The sequence below is a fragment of the Lepus europaeus genome, chromosome 4 (genome assembly GCF_033115175.1).
Source record: "Lepus europaeus isolate LE1 chromosome 4, mLepTim1.pri, whole genome shotgun sequence".
In the NCBI taxonomy this organism is placed as follows: domain Eukaryota; kingdom Metazoa; phylum Chordata; class Mammalia; order Lagomorpha; family Leporidae; genus Lepus; species Lepus europaeus.
Window position 1 is genome coordinate 104,554,061 of NC_084830.1, and position 17,415 is coordinate 104,571,475.

Here is a 17,415-nt window from a genome sequence, read left to right on the forward strand (position 1 = left end):
TGGCATTAAGGTGGCAGCTTAACCCACTGCATTACAATACAGGCCCCAAGTTTTTCTCTTTTAAAAGAAATCATGGCAGATCTGTTGAGGTGGATTCGAGGAGGAGTGTGGTGGGGGTAAGAGGCGCCGAGCCACCAAACAGACCCTGGAAATTGGGTGAATCCAGGCCAGAGGGGAGCAGCCTGCAGACACGTTTATTTCAGTTGGTACAACAGCTTAAATAGCCAATCCGGTCAAGGGGTGGTCTATGCCCTAACCAATCACAGCCTGTTGCCAGGCAGTTTGCGTTACTAGTGGCCATCTTGGCATGGCCTTCTCATTCCACCACACAGATCTATCTGAAACCATTTGCTGCCCAGCCCTTCCTTCTCCCCATGACCTCCTCCACTCCTGCATCATTACCGCGTGTATCCATCTATCCATCTAATCCATTTTCTAGTTTCACACACATGTTTTCCATAAACAGTACATACTGGCCTATGCATTTTTAAATTTATGTAAATCATTTCACAGTGTAAATGTCTGAGGGCATATAGCTATTTCAATAATTCATGTAATGAGCTATCAAATGTTTATACATATAAGGCTAGTTTTATTTGTTGTAGTATTTTATTGTAGGGACGTTTCACATTTTATTCATCCATGTCTTATTGGACATTCAGCTGTTTCCATTTTTCAAAATTGGGCTTTCTAGAATATGTCTTGATGCACACCTGTAGGACTTCCTGTATTTTTTTTTTTTTTTTGACAGGCAGAGTGGACAGTGAGAGAGAGAGAGAGAGAGAGAGAGGTCTTCCTTTTGCCGTTGGTTCACCCTCCAATGGCCGCCGCGGTAGCGTGCTGCAGCCGGCGCACCGCGCTGATCCGATGGCAGGAGCCAGGTGCTTCTCCTGGTCTCCCATGGGGTGCAGGGCCCAAGCACTTGGGCCATCCTCCACTGCACTCCCTGGCCACAGCAGAGAGCTGGCCTGGAAGAGGGGCAACCAGGACAGGATCGGTGCCCCAACCGGGACTAGAACCTGGGGTGCGGGCGCCGCAAGGCGGAGGATTAGCCTAGTGAGCCACGGCGCCGGCCGACTTCCTGTATTTTTTGACACTTGAAATTGCTGAGTAGTTAACGTGGGCATTTACAGTTTTCACCACAAAGAAATGGAATTGTCCTCAAAAGTGGTGGTTCTAATTTTACACTTCCACCTGCCATTTCCGAATTTCTAGTTTCAAGATTCTCTCCCTCCCCCGAAATGATCAAACATTAACATTTTACCATCGCAGGAGATAGGTTTCACGTGGTCATGTGAACAGATTGTTTCCGTGTTGTCCAGTTAACACGCAAAGAAAGGGCTAGTAGAGCAGACCTTGAAACGTTCCCCTTAGAGGTCGGGGGTCCTAGCTCTTGGTTAGGCAGCAAGCGATGCCGCCAGCGCCCAACGGAGCGGGGCAAAGACTGGCCCGCCTCGGCGTCTGCGCCCCCCCCCCGCATCGCGCAGTTGGTACGTCCAGGCGGCGGCTTCCCCCGCGCTGCGTGTTGGTTCAGTCTCCCAACGCCCGCGCCTGCGCCCGTGCGCAGAGCGCGTCGCCCGGCTGTCGCGCCTCGGCTGGGCGCTCTCCGTCCGGCCGCCGGCTCCTGACGTGCTGCTGCGGCCCGCGACCCCCGGCGCCGGGAGGAGGGGCTCGGCGGAGCGGCGCGTGCTGGCGGGTGAGTGAGTACCTGCCGCCTCGGCACACCTCCGGCCCGCCCTCTCCCCGCCTCCTCCGCGCCCTCGGCGGGGCGGCGGCCGGCTCCTCCGCCGGAGGGGCGCCTCCCTTCGTCTAGGTAGGCCGCTCGGGGCGCCGGCCGACTCTGAGGTGGGCGCCTCGGAGACGTCGGGGTGGGAAGTTGGCGATTCTGCCGTGGGCCCCTCGGGGCGCTGGGGTGGGCGGCTGCCGGGGGCGCCTGGCCTCGCCTCACACCTGGAGGGTCGGCCCGGGCGGCCTCGTCGCCGAGGGCTGTGGTCCCTGTCTCCTCACTCGGGACTCCCCGGGCGGAGGCTCCGTCCCGGCCGCCACCCGCGCGGGAGGTCCCCGAGGCAGGAGCGGCCGCGCAGTTCGCCGTTCGCCGCGGGCTCCTCACGCCCCCGCCCCTCCCCCCCTTCTGGACGGTTACCAGTTGATCGCGAGCGCTGCTTTGACTGAAAAAAAAATTTTTTTTTGGCCCAGAAATGGAGATGCTCCTTAGAAATCCTCACCACCATATATACCCGCCAGCGCCTGTGCACGGCGCCGGGCAGCGTTTGGCGCCTTTACCGCCTGCGCGCTTGCTGAGCAGCCCCGCACCGCTGGCCTCAGTTGACAGACGAAGCCCCGCGGAGGGGCCAGGGTGCCGATCGCCGTCGTGGGGGGGGGGGGTGGAGTGGAACCCAAGGCGCCAGACTCGGAGGTTCCCGCATCTAGACATCAAATCGTACTTCGTTAGGAGTACGGGTTTTATGCTGCTTTTTAAATTTTGGCCTGCTAAGGGAAGGCAGTGCCTTGCAGTTGAACTGAACCAGAGAAAGTGTGCTTTTGGAATCGGATGCCTTGAGCTCGAGTTCCTAGCAAAACCATGGACCAGCTTACTGGCTGTTTGAGCAACTTGCCTTACATGTGTAAGTTGGCGATGTGGATATCCACAGCTGTGATGCACTGTGGATATATCCAGAGTAGAGGCCAGGATTCAAGAAAAAATTATATTCAAGGTGTGTTTAGGTTGAGGCTGAGTATTATAAACTGGGAATAGAAGTGTGTGTGTACATTTTTTTTCCAATTACAGAAACAACCAAGCTCATTGTTACTTGTTTTAAATCAAGAGCTTGATACCAATTTTTTTTAAAATAAACTTTCAAGTATCACCACTTTAAAAAAAACATTTATTTATTTGAAAGACAGTTATAGAGGTAGACCCAGAGAGAGAGGTCTTCCATCCGATGGTTCACTCCCTAAATGACTGCAATGCCCTAAGCTGATCTGAGCCAGGAGCTTCTTCCAGGTCTCCCACGTGGGTACAGGGGCCCAAGGACTTGGGCCATCTTCCACTGCTTTCCCAGGCCATAGCAGAGAGCTGGATCGGAAGTGGAGCAGCTGGGACCTGAACTGGTGCCCGTATGGGATGCTGGTGCTATAGGCTAGGGCCTCAACCCGCTGCTCCACAGCGCCAGCCCCAGTACCAAATTTCTGGAATAGTGACTTGTGCAGGTGTCAGTCATTCATAAAGGATTGATCTTAAGGTTCCTATACCACAAAGCTTCCAAAGCTATTTTGACAGGTTTGGCACCTAGACTGTCAAGATTTTAAATTACCTTGTCTGTGAATGTTATTCAGATAAACCAAAATGATGGATGTGCTGAAAGAAAATGACAAGTAATATCCCCTGAAAATTGGGGATTTTCAAGGTCACCACCAAAAATGCTGCCTTAAAATAAATAACAAGTCTCATTATTGGATTACCTTTTGTATGTGTGTGTTCCTGTAAAGACATTTGTCCCTGTCATGGTTAAGAAGTTGCTGTTGGCATCCAGACTCAATTCCTTTTTCATAGGAAGTTAGTGGTACTTCATTCTGTAGCCAAGTTTAAAGTGAAGGTAAGCTGTTTTATTGAGGTCTTCATTTTGAAGAGCAGCAACTTTAACAAAAAAAAGTTGTTGAACTGTACATTGACCTGCTTGTTTAAATTGGCTGATCAGTAACCTTTTTAATTTCAGAATTACTGTACAGAGAGTAATTTAGTGTGGCTAAATCTCATGAGGCACTGGAATTTTGGTACTTAGATCTGTGGGGTCCTCCACTTAATGCATTTTTTTTTTTTTAAAGATTTTTATTAGGCAGAGACAGAGAGGATGTCCATCTGCTGGTCCACCCCCCAGATGGCCACAACAGCTGGAGCTGGGCTGATCTGAAGCTAGGAGCCAGAAACTCCCATGTGGGTGCAGGGGCTCAAGTGCCATCGTGTACTGCCTTCCCAGGCCATCATATAGGAGCAGGATTGGAAGTGGAGCAGCCAGGCCTCTTAAGTGGTGCCCATATGGGATGCTGGTGCTGCAGGTGGAGGCTCACCCAACTGTGCCACAGTGCCAGCCCCGACACTGAATGCTTCTTATTGATTCCTTCTCTGCTGTGATTCCTTAGAAACCCACATTGAGCCCATAGCACTATGCTAGGAAGAAGGGTTTTTGTTTGTTTACATGCCATTAAGAAATTACATGTACTTGGCATTATAATTACCCTTACTGTCAGATTTGAGCATGCTGGTTTAAATAATTATATAGGCAGCATTTAATAAGATGGAGACTATACCATACATTCCTAGGACATTATGATTTCTCCATCTTTCCTTATGCTAACTCCTGTTTCCACCTCATGTTCTTTCAGATTCTCCCCACTTTCGTAGGGCCATCATCTTCTACCCTGCTGGCTTGAACACCATTTTTCCTTCCCTTTCTGTGATTCAAGCTACTTTAGATCCCATCTCATGGCCCTTCTTTTGGCTTGTGCCTGTTGGCTCTCCTGTCCTTACCCTTTCTCCTAATGATACCCTACCACAGTCCTGGTCCTTGCCCAACTGCTAAACAGAGACACACACAGAGGCTTCTTTGTTGCCATCCCTCAGCCCAGTCCCAGTCCTAAGGTTGAATCCAATATGCCACTACTGACCATGCAGGATTCTTGCCTCCTCTCAAACTAGGTGGTGTCTGCTTAGTGTCTTGAGTGGCCCTGTCTTTGGAACACCCTACCCTGAGGTTTCAGATGTGGTTCAGAGAGGATCCACAGATAGACTTTCTAGTTCTAAATCCTGCTGCTGCCTGTTTTTGGCTATGTGACAATAAGCAAATGACTTAACCTCTCTGTGCCTTAGTTTGCTCTCTCTTATATATTCTTTTTTTTTTTTTAATGATTTATTTATTTGAGAGAGTTACACAGAGAGAAGAAGGAACATAGATATTCCATCCACTGGCTCACTCCCTAAATGGCTTCAATGGCCAGGTCTGGGTCAGGCTGAAGCCAGGAGTCAGGAGCTTCATTCATGTCTCCCATGTGGGTGCAGGGGCCCAGGGACTTGGGCCATCTTCCATTGCTTTCCCAGACACATCAGCAGAGAGCTGGATCAGAAGTGGAGCAGCCAGGTCTCGAACCAGCACCCATATGGGATGCTGGTGTCACATGTTGCAGCTATACCGATATACCATAATGCTGAGCTCCCTTCTACATTATTTTTTTTTAATTTATTTTTAAAAATTTATTTGAAAGAGTTACCACAAGAGAGGAAGAGACAGATCTCCTCCATCTGCTGATTCACTCCCCAAATGGCTGTAATGGCCAAGGCTTACCAGGCTAAAGCCAGGAGTCTAGAGCTCCTTCCAGATCTCCCACATGGGTGCAGGGGCCTAAGCACTTACACCATCTTCTGCTGCCTTCCCAGGCGCGTTAGCAGGGAGCTGAATTGGAAGTGGAGCAGCCAAGTCTCAAGTCTGCACCCTTGTGGAATCCAGGGTCACAGGCGGTAGCTTAACCTGCTCCACCACAAAGCCTGCATTCCCTCTTCTACATTCTTTTTTTTTTTTTTTTTTTTTTTAAGATTTTATTTATTTATTTGAGAGGTAGAGTTACAGTGAGAGGGAGAGACAGAGAGAAAGGTCTTCCTTCCATTGATTCACTCCCCAATGGCTGAAACGGCCGGAGCTGTGCCGATCTGAAGCCAGGAGCCAAGAGCCTCCTTAGGTCTCCCACATGGGCGCAGGGGCCCAAGGACTTGGGCCGTCTTCCACTGCCCTCCCAGGCCACAGCAGAGAGCTGGATTGGAAGAGGAGTAGCCAGGACTAGAACTGGTGCCCATATGGGATGCGGGCACCACAGGTGGGGGATTAACCCACTGCGCCATGGCGCCAGCCCCTGCCCCCTTCTACGTTCTTGATAGTGTACTGGGAAAAACAAAATTTTTAAATTTTTTGAAAGTTTTATTTATTTGAAAGGCAGACTGTCCTTCAACTGGTTCACTCCTCAAAAGTCTTACATTTGGAGCTAAGCCAGGCCAAAACTAGGGTCCTGGAACTCTATCCAGATTTTCAGTGTGAGTGACAAGGACCTGGGTGCTTAAACTGTTACCTGCTACTCCCATGGCGCTCATTAAAAAGGAAACTAGATTGGAATCGGAGATGGGACTTGAATTTAGGCACGTTGATACAGAATATGGGCATCCCAAGTCGTGGCTTAATCACTATGCCACAACTCCTGCCTTCAAAACTTTTAAATTATTTTAAAAATCTTTTTTATTTGAAAGGCAGAGCGACAGAAAGAGAAAGATAACAATCTTCCACTCAAAGATAACAATCTTCCACTCACTGATTCATTCCCCAAATGCCCACAGCAACCAGGGCTGGGCTAGGCCAAAGCCAGGAGCCTGGAGCTACATCCTGTTCTCCCACAGTGCTTAAGCCATCATCTGTTCCTCCCAGGATGTGTATTAGCAGGAAGCTACATCCAAAGTGGAATAGCTGGGACTTGAACCAGGCCCTCTCATATTGGATGTGGGCATTTCAAGCAGTTAAGACCTGCTGTTCCCCACAATACCCACTCCTAAATTTTATTTACTTATTTATTTTTCCACTCCTAAATTTTTGATGTTATTTATCTTTTTTCTTTTGTTGTTTCAGCTATTGATGTCACATAAGAAATCATTACCTAATTTAAGCTCGTGAAGATTTGTACCTAATGTTTTGTTTTAAGAGTTCTATAGTTGTAGCTTTTAAATTTGAGTCTTTGATCCATTTTGAACTCTTGTTTGGTGTGAGGTAGGTATACAATTCCATTATTTTTATTTGTGGCCCTATAATTGTCCCAACACTATTGATTAAATATTCTTTCTCCATTGAATGATCTTGGTGCCCTTGTTGAAAATCAGGTGTTGGGGTTGGCGCTGTGGTGTAAGAGATTAAGCTGCCACCTGCGTTGCCGGCATCCCATATGAGCGCCTGTTTGAGCCCAGCTTTCCCACTTCTGTTCCAGTTCCCTGCTAATATACCTGGGAAAGCAGTGGAGGGTAGCCCAAGTGCTTTGGCCTCTGCACCCATGTGGGAGATTCAGATGAAGCTCTTGGCTCCTGGCTTCGGATCAGCCTAGTTTTGGCGATTGCAGCCATTTGGGGAGTAAACCAGTAGATGGAAGTTATCTCTCTCTGTAATTCTGCCTTTTGAATAAATAAATAAATCTTTAAAAAAAAAGAAAATCAGGGGTCTCTGAATATGAACATTTTTCTGGATTGTTAAGTCTACTCTCTTGATCCATTTTTTTTTTTTTAAAGATTTATTTATTTATTTTAGAAGAGGGAGAGACAGAAACAGATCTTCCATCCTGTGGTTCACTCCCCAGATTACTACCAGGAGCTTCATCCAGGTTTCCCACTCATGGTAGAGGCCCAAACACTAGGGCCATCTTCTGCTGCATTTCCCAGGCTATTAGCAGCGAGCTGTATCAGAAGTGGAGTGGCCTGGACATGAACCAGCGCTCATACGGGATGCTGCTGAGGAAGTGACTTTACCCACTTTGCTACAACGCTGGTCCCCCATATATCTATTCTTTTTTTTGACAGGCAGAGTTAGACAGAGAGAGAGAGACAGAGAGAAAGGTCTTCCTTTTTCCGTTGGTTCACCCCCCAAATGGCCGCTACAGCCGGCGCACTGCACCAATCCAAAGCCAGGAGCCAGGTGCTTCCTCCTGGTCTCCCATGCGGGTGCAGGGCCCAAGCACTTTGGCCATCTTCCACTGCTTTCCCAGGCCACAGCAGAGAGTTGGACTGGAAGAGGAGCAACCGGGACAGAATCCAGCACCCTAACCAGGACTAGAACCTGGGGTGCTGGTGCTGCAGGCGGAGGACTACCAAGTGAGCAGTGGCGCAGGCCCATATGTCTATTCTTAAACTAGTACTATGCTACCTTTGTAGTAGGTTGTGAAATCAGAGTATGTGTCCTACGTCCTTCATTTTTTTTTTTTTTTATAAAAACCTTTCCTTTGGTATCAACCTGACAACTAATGGTAAACGGAAATTATTTGAGAGAGAGGCAGAGACAGAATGGGAGCTTTCATCTACTGCTTTACTCACCAAATGCCTGCAGTACTGGCTCTGGGCCAAGCCAGGAACCAGAATGACAATCCAGATCTCCCATACGGGTGGCAGGAACCTGATTACTTGAGTTATCATCACCATTGTCTCCTGGGATCTGCACTGGTCAGAAAGCTGGAGTCAGGAGCCAGACCTTGCAATTGTACCCAGGTACTCAGTGTGGGTTATGAGCATCTTAACCTCTAGGTTGAACACATATACCTGGATATTCTTATTTTATAAAAGGATAGCCATATTTTCAAATTATTTATTTTTAAAAAATATTTATTTACTTGAAAGGCACTGAAAGCTCTGCCACCTGCTAGTTTACTCCCCAGATGCCTACAACAGCTAGTGCTAAGCCAGGCTGAAACAAGGAGCCAGGACTCCAGCTGACACTTAAACCATCATTTGCTGCCTCCCAGGGTGCATATTCACAGGGATATGGATCAGAAGTAGAGCTGGGACTCAAACCCAGGCACTGTGGTAAGAGATGCAAGCATCCCATATGGTAGCCTAACTGGCTGCACTACAATATCTATTACTCTGAATATTATTTTTAAGTTGTGAAACTATCACAGAATTTATTGAACATGTGAATAAAGGAGAAAACACCTAAAGTTTTACCTTTCTAATTTTATTGTTCTAAAACTTGTGTAATTCATTTACTTAGTAACTATTTATCAATCACCTGTCAGGGAATATGCCAAATGCCAGTACTGTACTGATATTCTTTTCTTCCTGAAACCTATAGTCTGTTGGGAAAGACATACATTTCCTTAAAAATCACACGAATGTATAATTACAACTGTTAAAACTTATTTTTCAAAGTTTTTATTTATTTGTGAGGAAGAGAGACTGACGTCTCCTATCCATTGGTTCGTTCCCCAAATGTCCACAATGGTTGGGCCTTGTCTAGAACTAAGCTGGAAACTGGGAACTCAATCCAGGTCTCCTTATGGGTTGTAGAAACCCAATTACTTGAACTATTACTGCTGCCTCTAGGGTTTGCATTAGCAGGGAAACCAGGGTCAGCAGGTAGAGCTGGAGTCCTAGGTACACAGACATGGAATACAGACATCTTAACCACTAGGCCAAATTAAATAAAATCTTTTTTTTTTTTTTTTTTTTTGACAGGCAGAGTGGACAGTGAGAGAGAGAGAGAGAGAGAGAAAGGTCTTCCTTTTTCCGTTGGTTCACCCTGCAATGGTCGCTGCGACCAGCGCGCTGCGGCCGGTGCATCGCGCTGATCCGAAGCCAGAAGCCAGGTGCTTCTCCTGGTCTGCCATGTGGGTGCAGGGCCCAGGGACTTGGGCCATCCTCCACTGCACTCCTGGGCTACAGCAGAGAGCTGGACTGGAAGAGGAGCAACCGGGACAGAATCCGGCGCCCCAACCAGGACTAGAACCTGGGGTGCTGGTGCTGCAGGAGGAGGACTAGCTAAGTGAGCCGCGGTGCCGGCCTAAATAAAATCTTAAAAAAAAAAAAAAAAAAAAAAAAAAAAACCTGTGAAAGGAAAGGAATATAGCTAGATTTTAACAACTTAGGACTTATGGGGCTGGCGCTGTGGTGCAGTAGGTTAATCCTCCGCCTGAGGCGCAGGCATCCCATGTGGATGTCGGTTCTGGTCCTGGCTGCTCCTCTTCCGATCCAGCTCTCTGCTGTGGCCTGGGAAAGCAGTGGAAGATGACCCAGGTCCTTGGGCCCCTGCACCTGTGTGGGGGACCTGGAGGAAGCACCTGACTCCTGGCTTTGGATCAGCGTGGCTGTGTCCGTTGTAGCCATCTGGGGAGTGAACCAGCAGATGGAAGACCTCTCTCTCTCTGTCTCTACCTCTCACTGTCTGTAACTCTACCTCTCAAATAAATAAATAAATCTTTTAAAAAAAATGGCAGGAGGTCAAATAATACATATAGAACAAATGTAGTAGACCATGTTAACAGTAAACATGTCAACTATAAAAGCAATGGGAAGTCATTGAAGTTTTTTAAGTAGTCAAATTAAGATTTGCAGTTTGAAAAGATAACAGCTTTAGTGTGTAGGGCAGATTGGAGAGGGTAAATCATAAAAGTAATGAACCCAATTCAGAAACTCTTGTCCACACGAGAGTTACTGATAGCTTTTACTATGGTGGTGGTGAGAGATAAGCAGAATGGAAAGGTTAAAGAGATAGAAGATGAAAGCATTAAATTATTAGGGCATAAGAATGAAGCTGATATTAAAATTGAGAGAGAGTCAAACATGGTTATTTTAAAATTTTTACTTTTTTTTTTAAATATTTATTTATTTATTTGAAAGTCAGAATTACACAGAGAGAGAAGGAGAGGCAGAGAGAAAGAGAGGTCTTCCATCCGCTGGTTCACTCCGCAATTGGCTGCAGTGGCCGGAGCTGCGCCAATCCGAAGCCAGGAGCCAGGTGCTTCTTCCGGGTGTCCCATGTGGGTGCAGGGGCCCAAGGACTTGGGCCATCTTCTACTGCTTTCCCAGGCCATAGCAGAGAGCTGGATTGGAAGTGGAGCAGCTGGGACTCGAACTGGCGCCCATATGGTATGCCTGCACTGCAGGCGGTGGCTTTACCTGCTATACTACAGAGCTGGCCCCCAAGAATTTTTAAATTTTTTTACAAGTACAAGGTCTTGGCCTTGTACTTTAATTTTTTTAAAAGTACAAGGTCTTGGGCCCAAGTCTTCTGGCCCCTGCATCTGCATGGGAGACCTGGAAGAAACTCCAGGCTCCTGGCTTCGGATCAGCACAGCACCGGCCATTGTGGCCATTTAGGGAGTGAACCACTGTATGGAATGTCTCTCTGTGGGTCTCTCTCTTGCTGTACTCTGCCTTTCAAATAAATAAATAAATAAATCTTAAAAAAATAAAGTACAAGATCTTGTGATCTACAAGTTGTGGTTATTGTCTTCTTCCTTTCTAATTTGAATGTCTTTTATTTCTTCTGCCTAATTGACCTACCTAGAACCTCCAGTATAATGTTCAGTGATTTAGTTAAACATTCTTATCTTGCTCCTTGTCTTGAGAAAGCTTTCAATCTTTTATCTTTAAATATGATATTAGCTTATTAGCTGTGGACTTCTTGTAGGTTCCCTTTATCAGACTGGGGCATTGGTATTTAAAAAAAAAAATTTGTAGGAACTGACGTTGTGGTGCAGTGGGTTAAGCCACTGCCTGTGATGCTGGCATCCCATATTGGAGTAGTGGTTTGAGTCCTGGTTGCTTGGCTTCTGATCTAGCTCCCTGCTAATGCACCTGGGGAGGCAGTAAAACATGGCCCAAGTACTTGGGCCACTGTTACCCATGTGAGACCAGGATGAAGTTCCTGGCTCCTGGTTCAACCTGGTCCAGCCCTGGCTTACTGTGGTCATTTGAGGAGTGAACCAATGAATGGAAGATTTGTCTCCTTTTATATATTTATGCCTCCCTCTCTCTCTCTGTAGCTCTGCCTTTCAAATAAATAAATCTTGAAAAAAAACCTTGTAAATTATTAATGTGTATCAAGAAAAGCAGTTACCTACATTAATATATAAGGAGCTAGGATAAATTATTATATTACTGCTTGAAATTTCACTGTTATGATATTTATAGATATAATTTTCCTCTGTAGAAAAAATAAACTTAAAAATTTTTTAAATTTATTTGAGGCATAGAGAAAGACAGAAGTGGGGAGACAGGTAGACAGAGAGCTTCCATCTGCTAGATTATACCCTAAATGTCTGCAGTGGCTGGGGCTTTCCCAGGGCTGAAGCCAAGAGCCTAAAATGCAACCTAAGTTTCCCATGTAAGCAGCAGGAACCCAGTTACTTGAGCCATAACTACTGCTACCTGTGGTCTGCATTGGCGAGAAGCTGGAGTCAGGAGCTGGAAGTTGAACCCAGATATTCTGATATGGGATGCAGGTATCTTAATCATTAGGCTAAATGCCCACTTTCTCAAATACAATTCTTAGTGAATGCTGGAACAGTTCAGGAATTCACTTTAATTCTGTTAAATGAGTATTTTGTAATTTTACTTGACAAAATTGAATAGCTTCTGGAGAAGTTTGTGTAATTATTTATCCTTATATTTCAAACAGAAGGATGGCACGGAGAAAGAAAAAAGTTAAAGAAGCCCTGGAATCACAGAACCTGGAGAACAAGGATGACGAAACTGCAAGTCCTGTCAATGTCAAGAGGAAGCGAAGACTTGAGGATGCATTCATTGTGATATCTGATAGTGATGGAGAGGTCAGTATTCTAAAAAGTGGAGCCCTAGGTCTCAAATTAGAACTACCAATGGGTGGTTGGTTTTGCAACTGTACATTAATGCTGGCTTGCTAAGACCATGAAATTTTTACTCAGTTTCATTTTGATTTATAAATGGAATTAAGAATGACTTAAAGGAAAGTAATCATCCTTTTTGATTATGTCTTTCCATTCTCTCCTGGTCTGTAGAGTTAGTCAGCTGTGACTCTAATTGGAGATTTTCTGAAAGTAATCTGGAGTTTCTCTTGTACACATTTTAGAATCTTTTCTTTATATTTTACTGTTGAAAGTTTGACTGTAATGTGTCTTGCTGATTATCTTTTCAGGTCATGTCTGTTAGGAGTTATATGTGCTTCCTGTACTTGGAAGACCCTTTCTTTCTCCAAACTGGGGAAAGTTGTCTGGATTATTTCACTAAATAGGCCTTCTAATCCATTCTCTCTTTCCACATCTTCAGGAACTCCTAAGACATGTTGGGTTGTTTGATAGTATCCTGTAAATCTCCAACACTGTTTTTTAATTTCTTTTTTTTGGTCTGACTGAAAAATTTTCAGAGATTTATCTTCTAGCTTGTTATATTCTTTTTTTTTTTTTTTTTTTTTTTTTTTTTGCCTCACCAAGTCTGTTGTTAAGGCTTTCCACTGTATTTTTTATTTGACATATTGAATTCTTCATTTCTAGTATTTCATTTTGATTTCTATTCATAATGTCAATTTCATGGGAGAATTTTTTTGTTCATGTCGTGTATGGATTTCTTTAATTTGTAAATTAGCTTCTCACTGCTTCTGAGTAATCCTATGATTAATCTTTTGAATTCCATTTCAGGCATTTCATCAATCTCATCATCTTCACATTCTAATGTTGAAGTGTTGTTGTGTTCCTTTAAGGGGGGGGGGGGTCATGTTATTTTCCTTATTCTTGCTTATTGAATTTCTGCATTTATTTTTAGGAATTTGTGGAGATATTTGTTGGTTTTTTTCTTTGTTGGTTTTTTCCTCTGATGGCTTTTATATTTGAACTATGCTGCTGTAGCTTATTGGAGTGTTTGCTCTTTCAGAGAATATCCAGATGTGTGTGCTGGGTGTGGCCAGGGAGCTCTGGTCAGTGCTCCCGGGTAGGGCTAGTATCAGGGTGACACCCAAATTGGGTGTGATAGGTCTGCTCTTGTTAACAGAGAGGGGAGGTATGGTCACTTTTGTTGCCATAATCACACTCTCACCTCCTCTCTTCCAAGGTGATCCATGCCTGGGTGTTAGCCCTCAGTGGGCGCAATACTCATCCACACTTCTGTATGAACTGAACAAAAGATCTGTATGAACTGAACAAAGGATCTGTGCAGGCCTCAGTGTGAGCAGGGATCCCTCTGCAATAACTCACCCCAGGCAATCAGGGAGCTCTAAGCTTGTGAAGCTGCACATAGTGATTGCCAGAGGCCCAGCTACACCCTGCACCCTCTCATGCAGAGTTCCCATAGTTTAGCACACAGGGCCCCTATAGTCACGGGGTATAGAGATTCCATTTGGCCCTGCTAGCCTGTCATAGAGAGGCTGAGATGTTCCCAGAGTCAGCTACATGTGAATACTTTGCCTAGGTGATATGAGCTCCGGAGCCCGTTTTTGATATGTTGAGAGGCTGGGGAGTACCTCACAGTCCTACGTGGGTGCCCAGCCTCCTGTCAATCCCCCCAGCCAGACTCAAAGTCAGTGGGGAACGTGGAATTTTCCCTCTGGTAAAATCCCTGGATCATACCCATGCACAACAGCTTCTGGCCACAACCCTACTCATTTTCGCACTCACACTCGCGCCTTCTCCCCACCAGTTGCTGGGCAGGCACGTATGAGTCTCTGCAGCCGGTACTGATGTTGTGCTCCTTCTCCCTGCCCGTTGTTGGGTGCCTGTACCCAAGCTGCTGCTGGTGCCTCTGCTAGAAGGTGGCCTCTTATCCCTGCCAGTTGCTGGGTGCATGTACAGGAGCTGCTGACCAACTTATATCCAAAATGGCACCTACTCTTTCTCAGCCAGTTGCCAGCCACTGTTGTAGGAGGATAGGGAGAGCAAAACATGCCCCTTTTTTTCTGCTGTGGTTAGTGGGCACCCTGTTCCCCTCAGGACTCCAGGCCAGTCTCAAAGACAGTGAAATCCACGAGGCTCTCCCTCTAGCTGAGGCTAGCACAGGCTGATGCAGGCTGATCTCACCTTGCTTTCTAAAGCTGGTGCTTTTTCTTTTTTTTCTTCTTCTTTTTTCTTTTTTTGACAGGCAGAGTGGACAGTGAGAGAGAGACAGAGAGAAAGGTCTTCCTTTTTTCCGTTGGTTCACCCCCCAATGGCCGCTGCGGCCAGCGTGCTGCGGCCTGCGCACCACGCTGATCTGAAGCCAGGAGTCAGGTTCTTCTCCTGGTCTCCCATTTGGGTGCAGGGCCCAAGGACCTGGGCCATCCTCCACTCCTGGGCCACAGCAGAGAGCTGGACAGGAAGAGGAGCAACCAGGACAGAATCCAGCACCCCGACCGGGACTAGAACCCGGTGTACCAGTGCCGCAGGCAGAGGATTAGCCTATTGAGCTGCAGCGTCGATGCTGGCGCTTTTTCTGGTTCTGGGCTACTGGGGTCTTGTGTGTGTCTTTGAGCATTGCTGCATGTCTGCACCTTCCACACAGATCCATGGCATCTCTTCTTCCACAGAATCTCCACTGTGGGTTTCCTTCCATTTTCCTCCCTGAGAATGCACTTTCTCTACTTTTTAAAAAAAATTTTTTTTTTGGTACTATTTTCCCGTGGCCTAGAGCAGTTCACCTTATCCCTACCTATTCTGCCATCTTGGTATTGTGAAAGTTATATATATTTTAATCATCAACATTAAACTTAACTTTTCTTTCTTTTTTTTTTTTTTTTTTTTTGACAGGCAGAGTTAGACAGTGAGAGAGAGAGAGACAGAGAGAAAGGTCTTCCTTCCTCTGGTTCACTCCCCAAATGGCCGCTACGGCCTTTGCGCTGCGCCGATCCGAAGCCAGGAGCCAGGTGCTTCTCCTGGTTTCCCATGCAGGTGCAGGGTCCAAGCACTTGGGCCATCCTCCACTGCACTCCCGGGCCACATCAGAGAGCTGGACTGGAAGAGGAACAACCGGGACAGAATCCGGCGCTCCAACCAGGCTAGAACCCGGTGTGCCGGTGCCTCAGGCGGAAGATTAGCCCATTGAGCCGCGGTGCTGGCCTTAAACTTTTCTTACATCTTTATTTTATAATATTTTCCCATAATTCTGTTTTTAATTAAAATTTTTTGTTTAATTTTTTTTTTAAAGATGTGAAAATATAAAGAACAAAACAACTCATCAATTTTACTACTTGGAAAATCAATCTTAATAGTTACAAAAATGTTATATACATATACACATACACACTGATACATATTTTTTAAATATTTATTTATGTATTTATTTGAAAGACAAAGTTACAGGGGTAGGAGGGTAGGGCGAGGTCTTCCATCCACTGGTTTACTCCCCAGATGGCTACAATGGCCAGGGCTGAGCCAGGCCGAAGCCAGGAGCCTGGAACTTATTCTAGGTCTTTTGTGTGGGTTTCAGGGACCCAGACACTTGAGTTATCTCCCAAGGTGTACATTAGCAGGACCTGCAGTTGAGATTGAAGTTGTGACTCCAACTCAGAGACTTTTTTTTTTTTTTTTTTTTTTTTTTGAGTGGTAGAGTTACAGACAGAGAGGAGAGACAGAAGAGAAAGGTCTTCCATCCGCTGGGTCACTCCCCAGATGGCTGCAATGGCTGGAGCTCAGCCGTCTCCCATGTGAGTGCAGGGACCCAAGAACTTGGGCCATCTTCTTCTTCTTCTTCTTTTTTTTTTTTTTAAAGATTTATTTATTTGAAAGAGTTATACAGAGTGAGGAGAGGCAGAAAGAGAGAGAGAGTGAGCAAGAGAGAGAGAGAGAGAGAGAGGTGTCTCCCACTCGCTGGTTCACTCCCCAATGGCCGCAATGGCTGGAGTTGTGCTGATCGAACCCAGGAGCCAGGAACTTCTTCCGGGTCTCCCACTTGGGTGCAGGGGCCCAAGGACTTGGGCCATCTTCTACTGCTTTCCCAGGCCATAAAGAGAACTGGATGGGAAGAAGAGCAGCTGGGACTTGAACCGGTGCCCATATGGGATGCTGGCACCACAGGCGGAGGATTAACCTACTGAGCCACAGTGCCAGTTGGGCCATAGCAGAGAGCTGTTGGAAAAGGAGCACCCAGGACTAGAACTAGTGACATATAGGATGCTGGCACTGCAGGTGGAGGCTTAGCCCACTATGCCACAGCACTGGCTCCCAACCAGCATCCTAACTTTTGTGCCAAACACCTACCTGAATTTTTCTTTTCTTTTTAAGATTTATTTGAAAGGCAGGGTGGCAGACGGGGACAGAGAAAGGGAGAGAGAGAGAGCTTCCATCTGCTGGTTCAGTCCCCAAAAGGCTGCAACAGCCAGGGCTAGGCCAGACAGAAGCTAGGAGTCTGGAACTTCTTCTGGGTCTCTCATGTGGGTATCAGAGGCCTAAGTATTTGGGCCATCTTCTGTTTTCCCAAGCCCATTAGCAGGGATTGGAAGTGGAGCAGCTGGGACTTGAACTGGCATTCACATTGGATGCTGGCGTTGCAAGTGGTGATTAACCTGTGCCACAACACTGGTGCTCCAATTTTTCATTTATTATAGGCTCATTAATTCAACATTCATTCAACATTGAACATCAGTGAGCACCTACTATGTACTGTTTTAGGGACTGGGAATGCAGTGATGAATGAACAGCACAGACACTTTTTTTTTTTTAAATAACTTTTTATTTATTTATTTGAAAGAGTTATATAGAGAGAGGGAGAGACAGAGAGAGAGAGAGAGAGAGAGAGAGAGAGAAAGAAAGGTCTTCCATCCAGAGAGAGAGAGAGAGAGAGAGAGAGAGAAAGGTCTTCCATCCAGAGAGAGAGACAGAGAGAAAGGTCTTCCTTCCTCTGGTTCACTCCCCAAACAGCCACAATGATTGGAGCTGAGCCAGTCTAAAGTCAGGAACCAGGAGCTT

The 17,415-nt window shown here is 46.2% G+C and overlaps 1 protein-coding gene across 2 annotated transcripts in view; it reads left to right on the forward strand.

Annotated features, from left to right (window-relative positions):
- Positions 1 to 1,591: 1,591 nt before the first annotated feature.
- The window catches only part of UIMC1 (ubiquitin interaction motif containing 1), a 115,918-nt gene continuing 100,094 nt past the window's right edge, over positions 1,592 to 17,415 (forward strand). Inside the window, exons 1-2 of one of the 2 annotated variants that reach the window (XM_062188645.1) lie at positions 1,592 to 1,696; positions 12,189 to 12,339. In XM_062188645.1, coding sequence (XP_062044629.1) covers positions 12,193 to 12,339 — 147 coding nt within the window. In that variant the 5' untranslated portion in view covers positions 1,592 to 1,696; positions 12,189 to 12,192. Of the gene's footprint in view, positions 1,697 to 1,723; positions 1,814 to 12,188; positions 12,340 to 17,415 lie in introns of those variants that run through there. The other variant, XM_062188646.1, reaches the window with a different exon arrangement.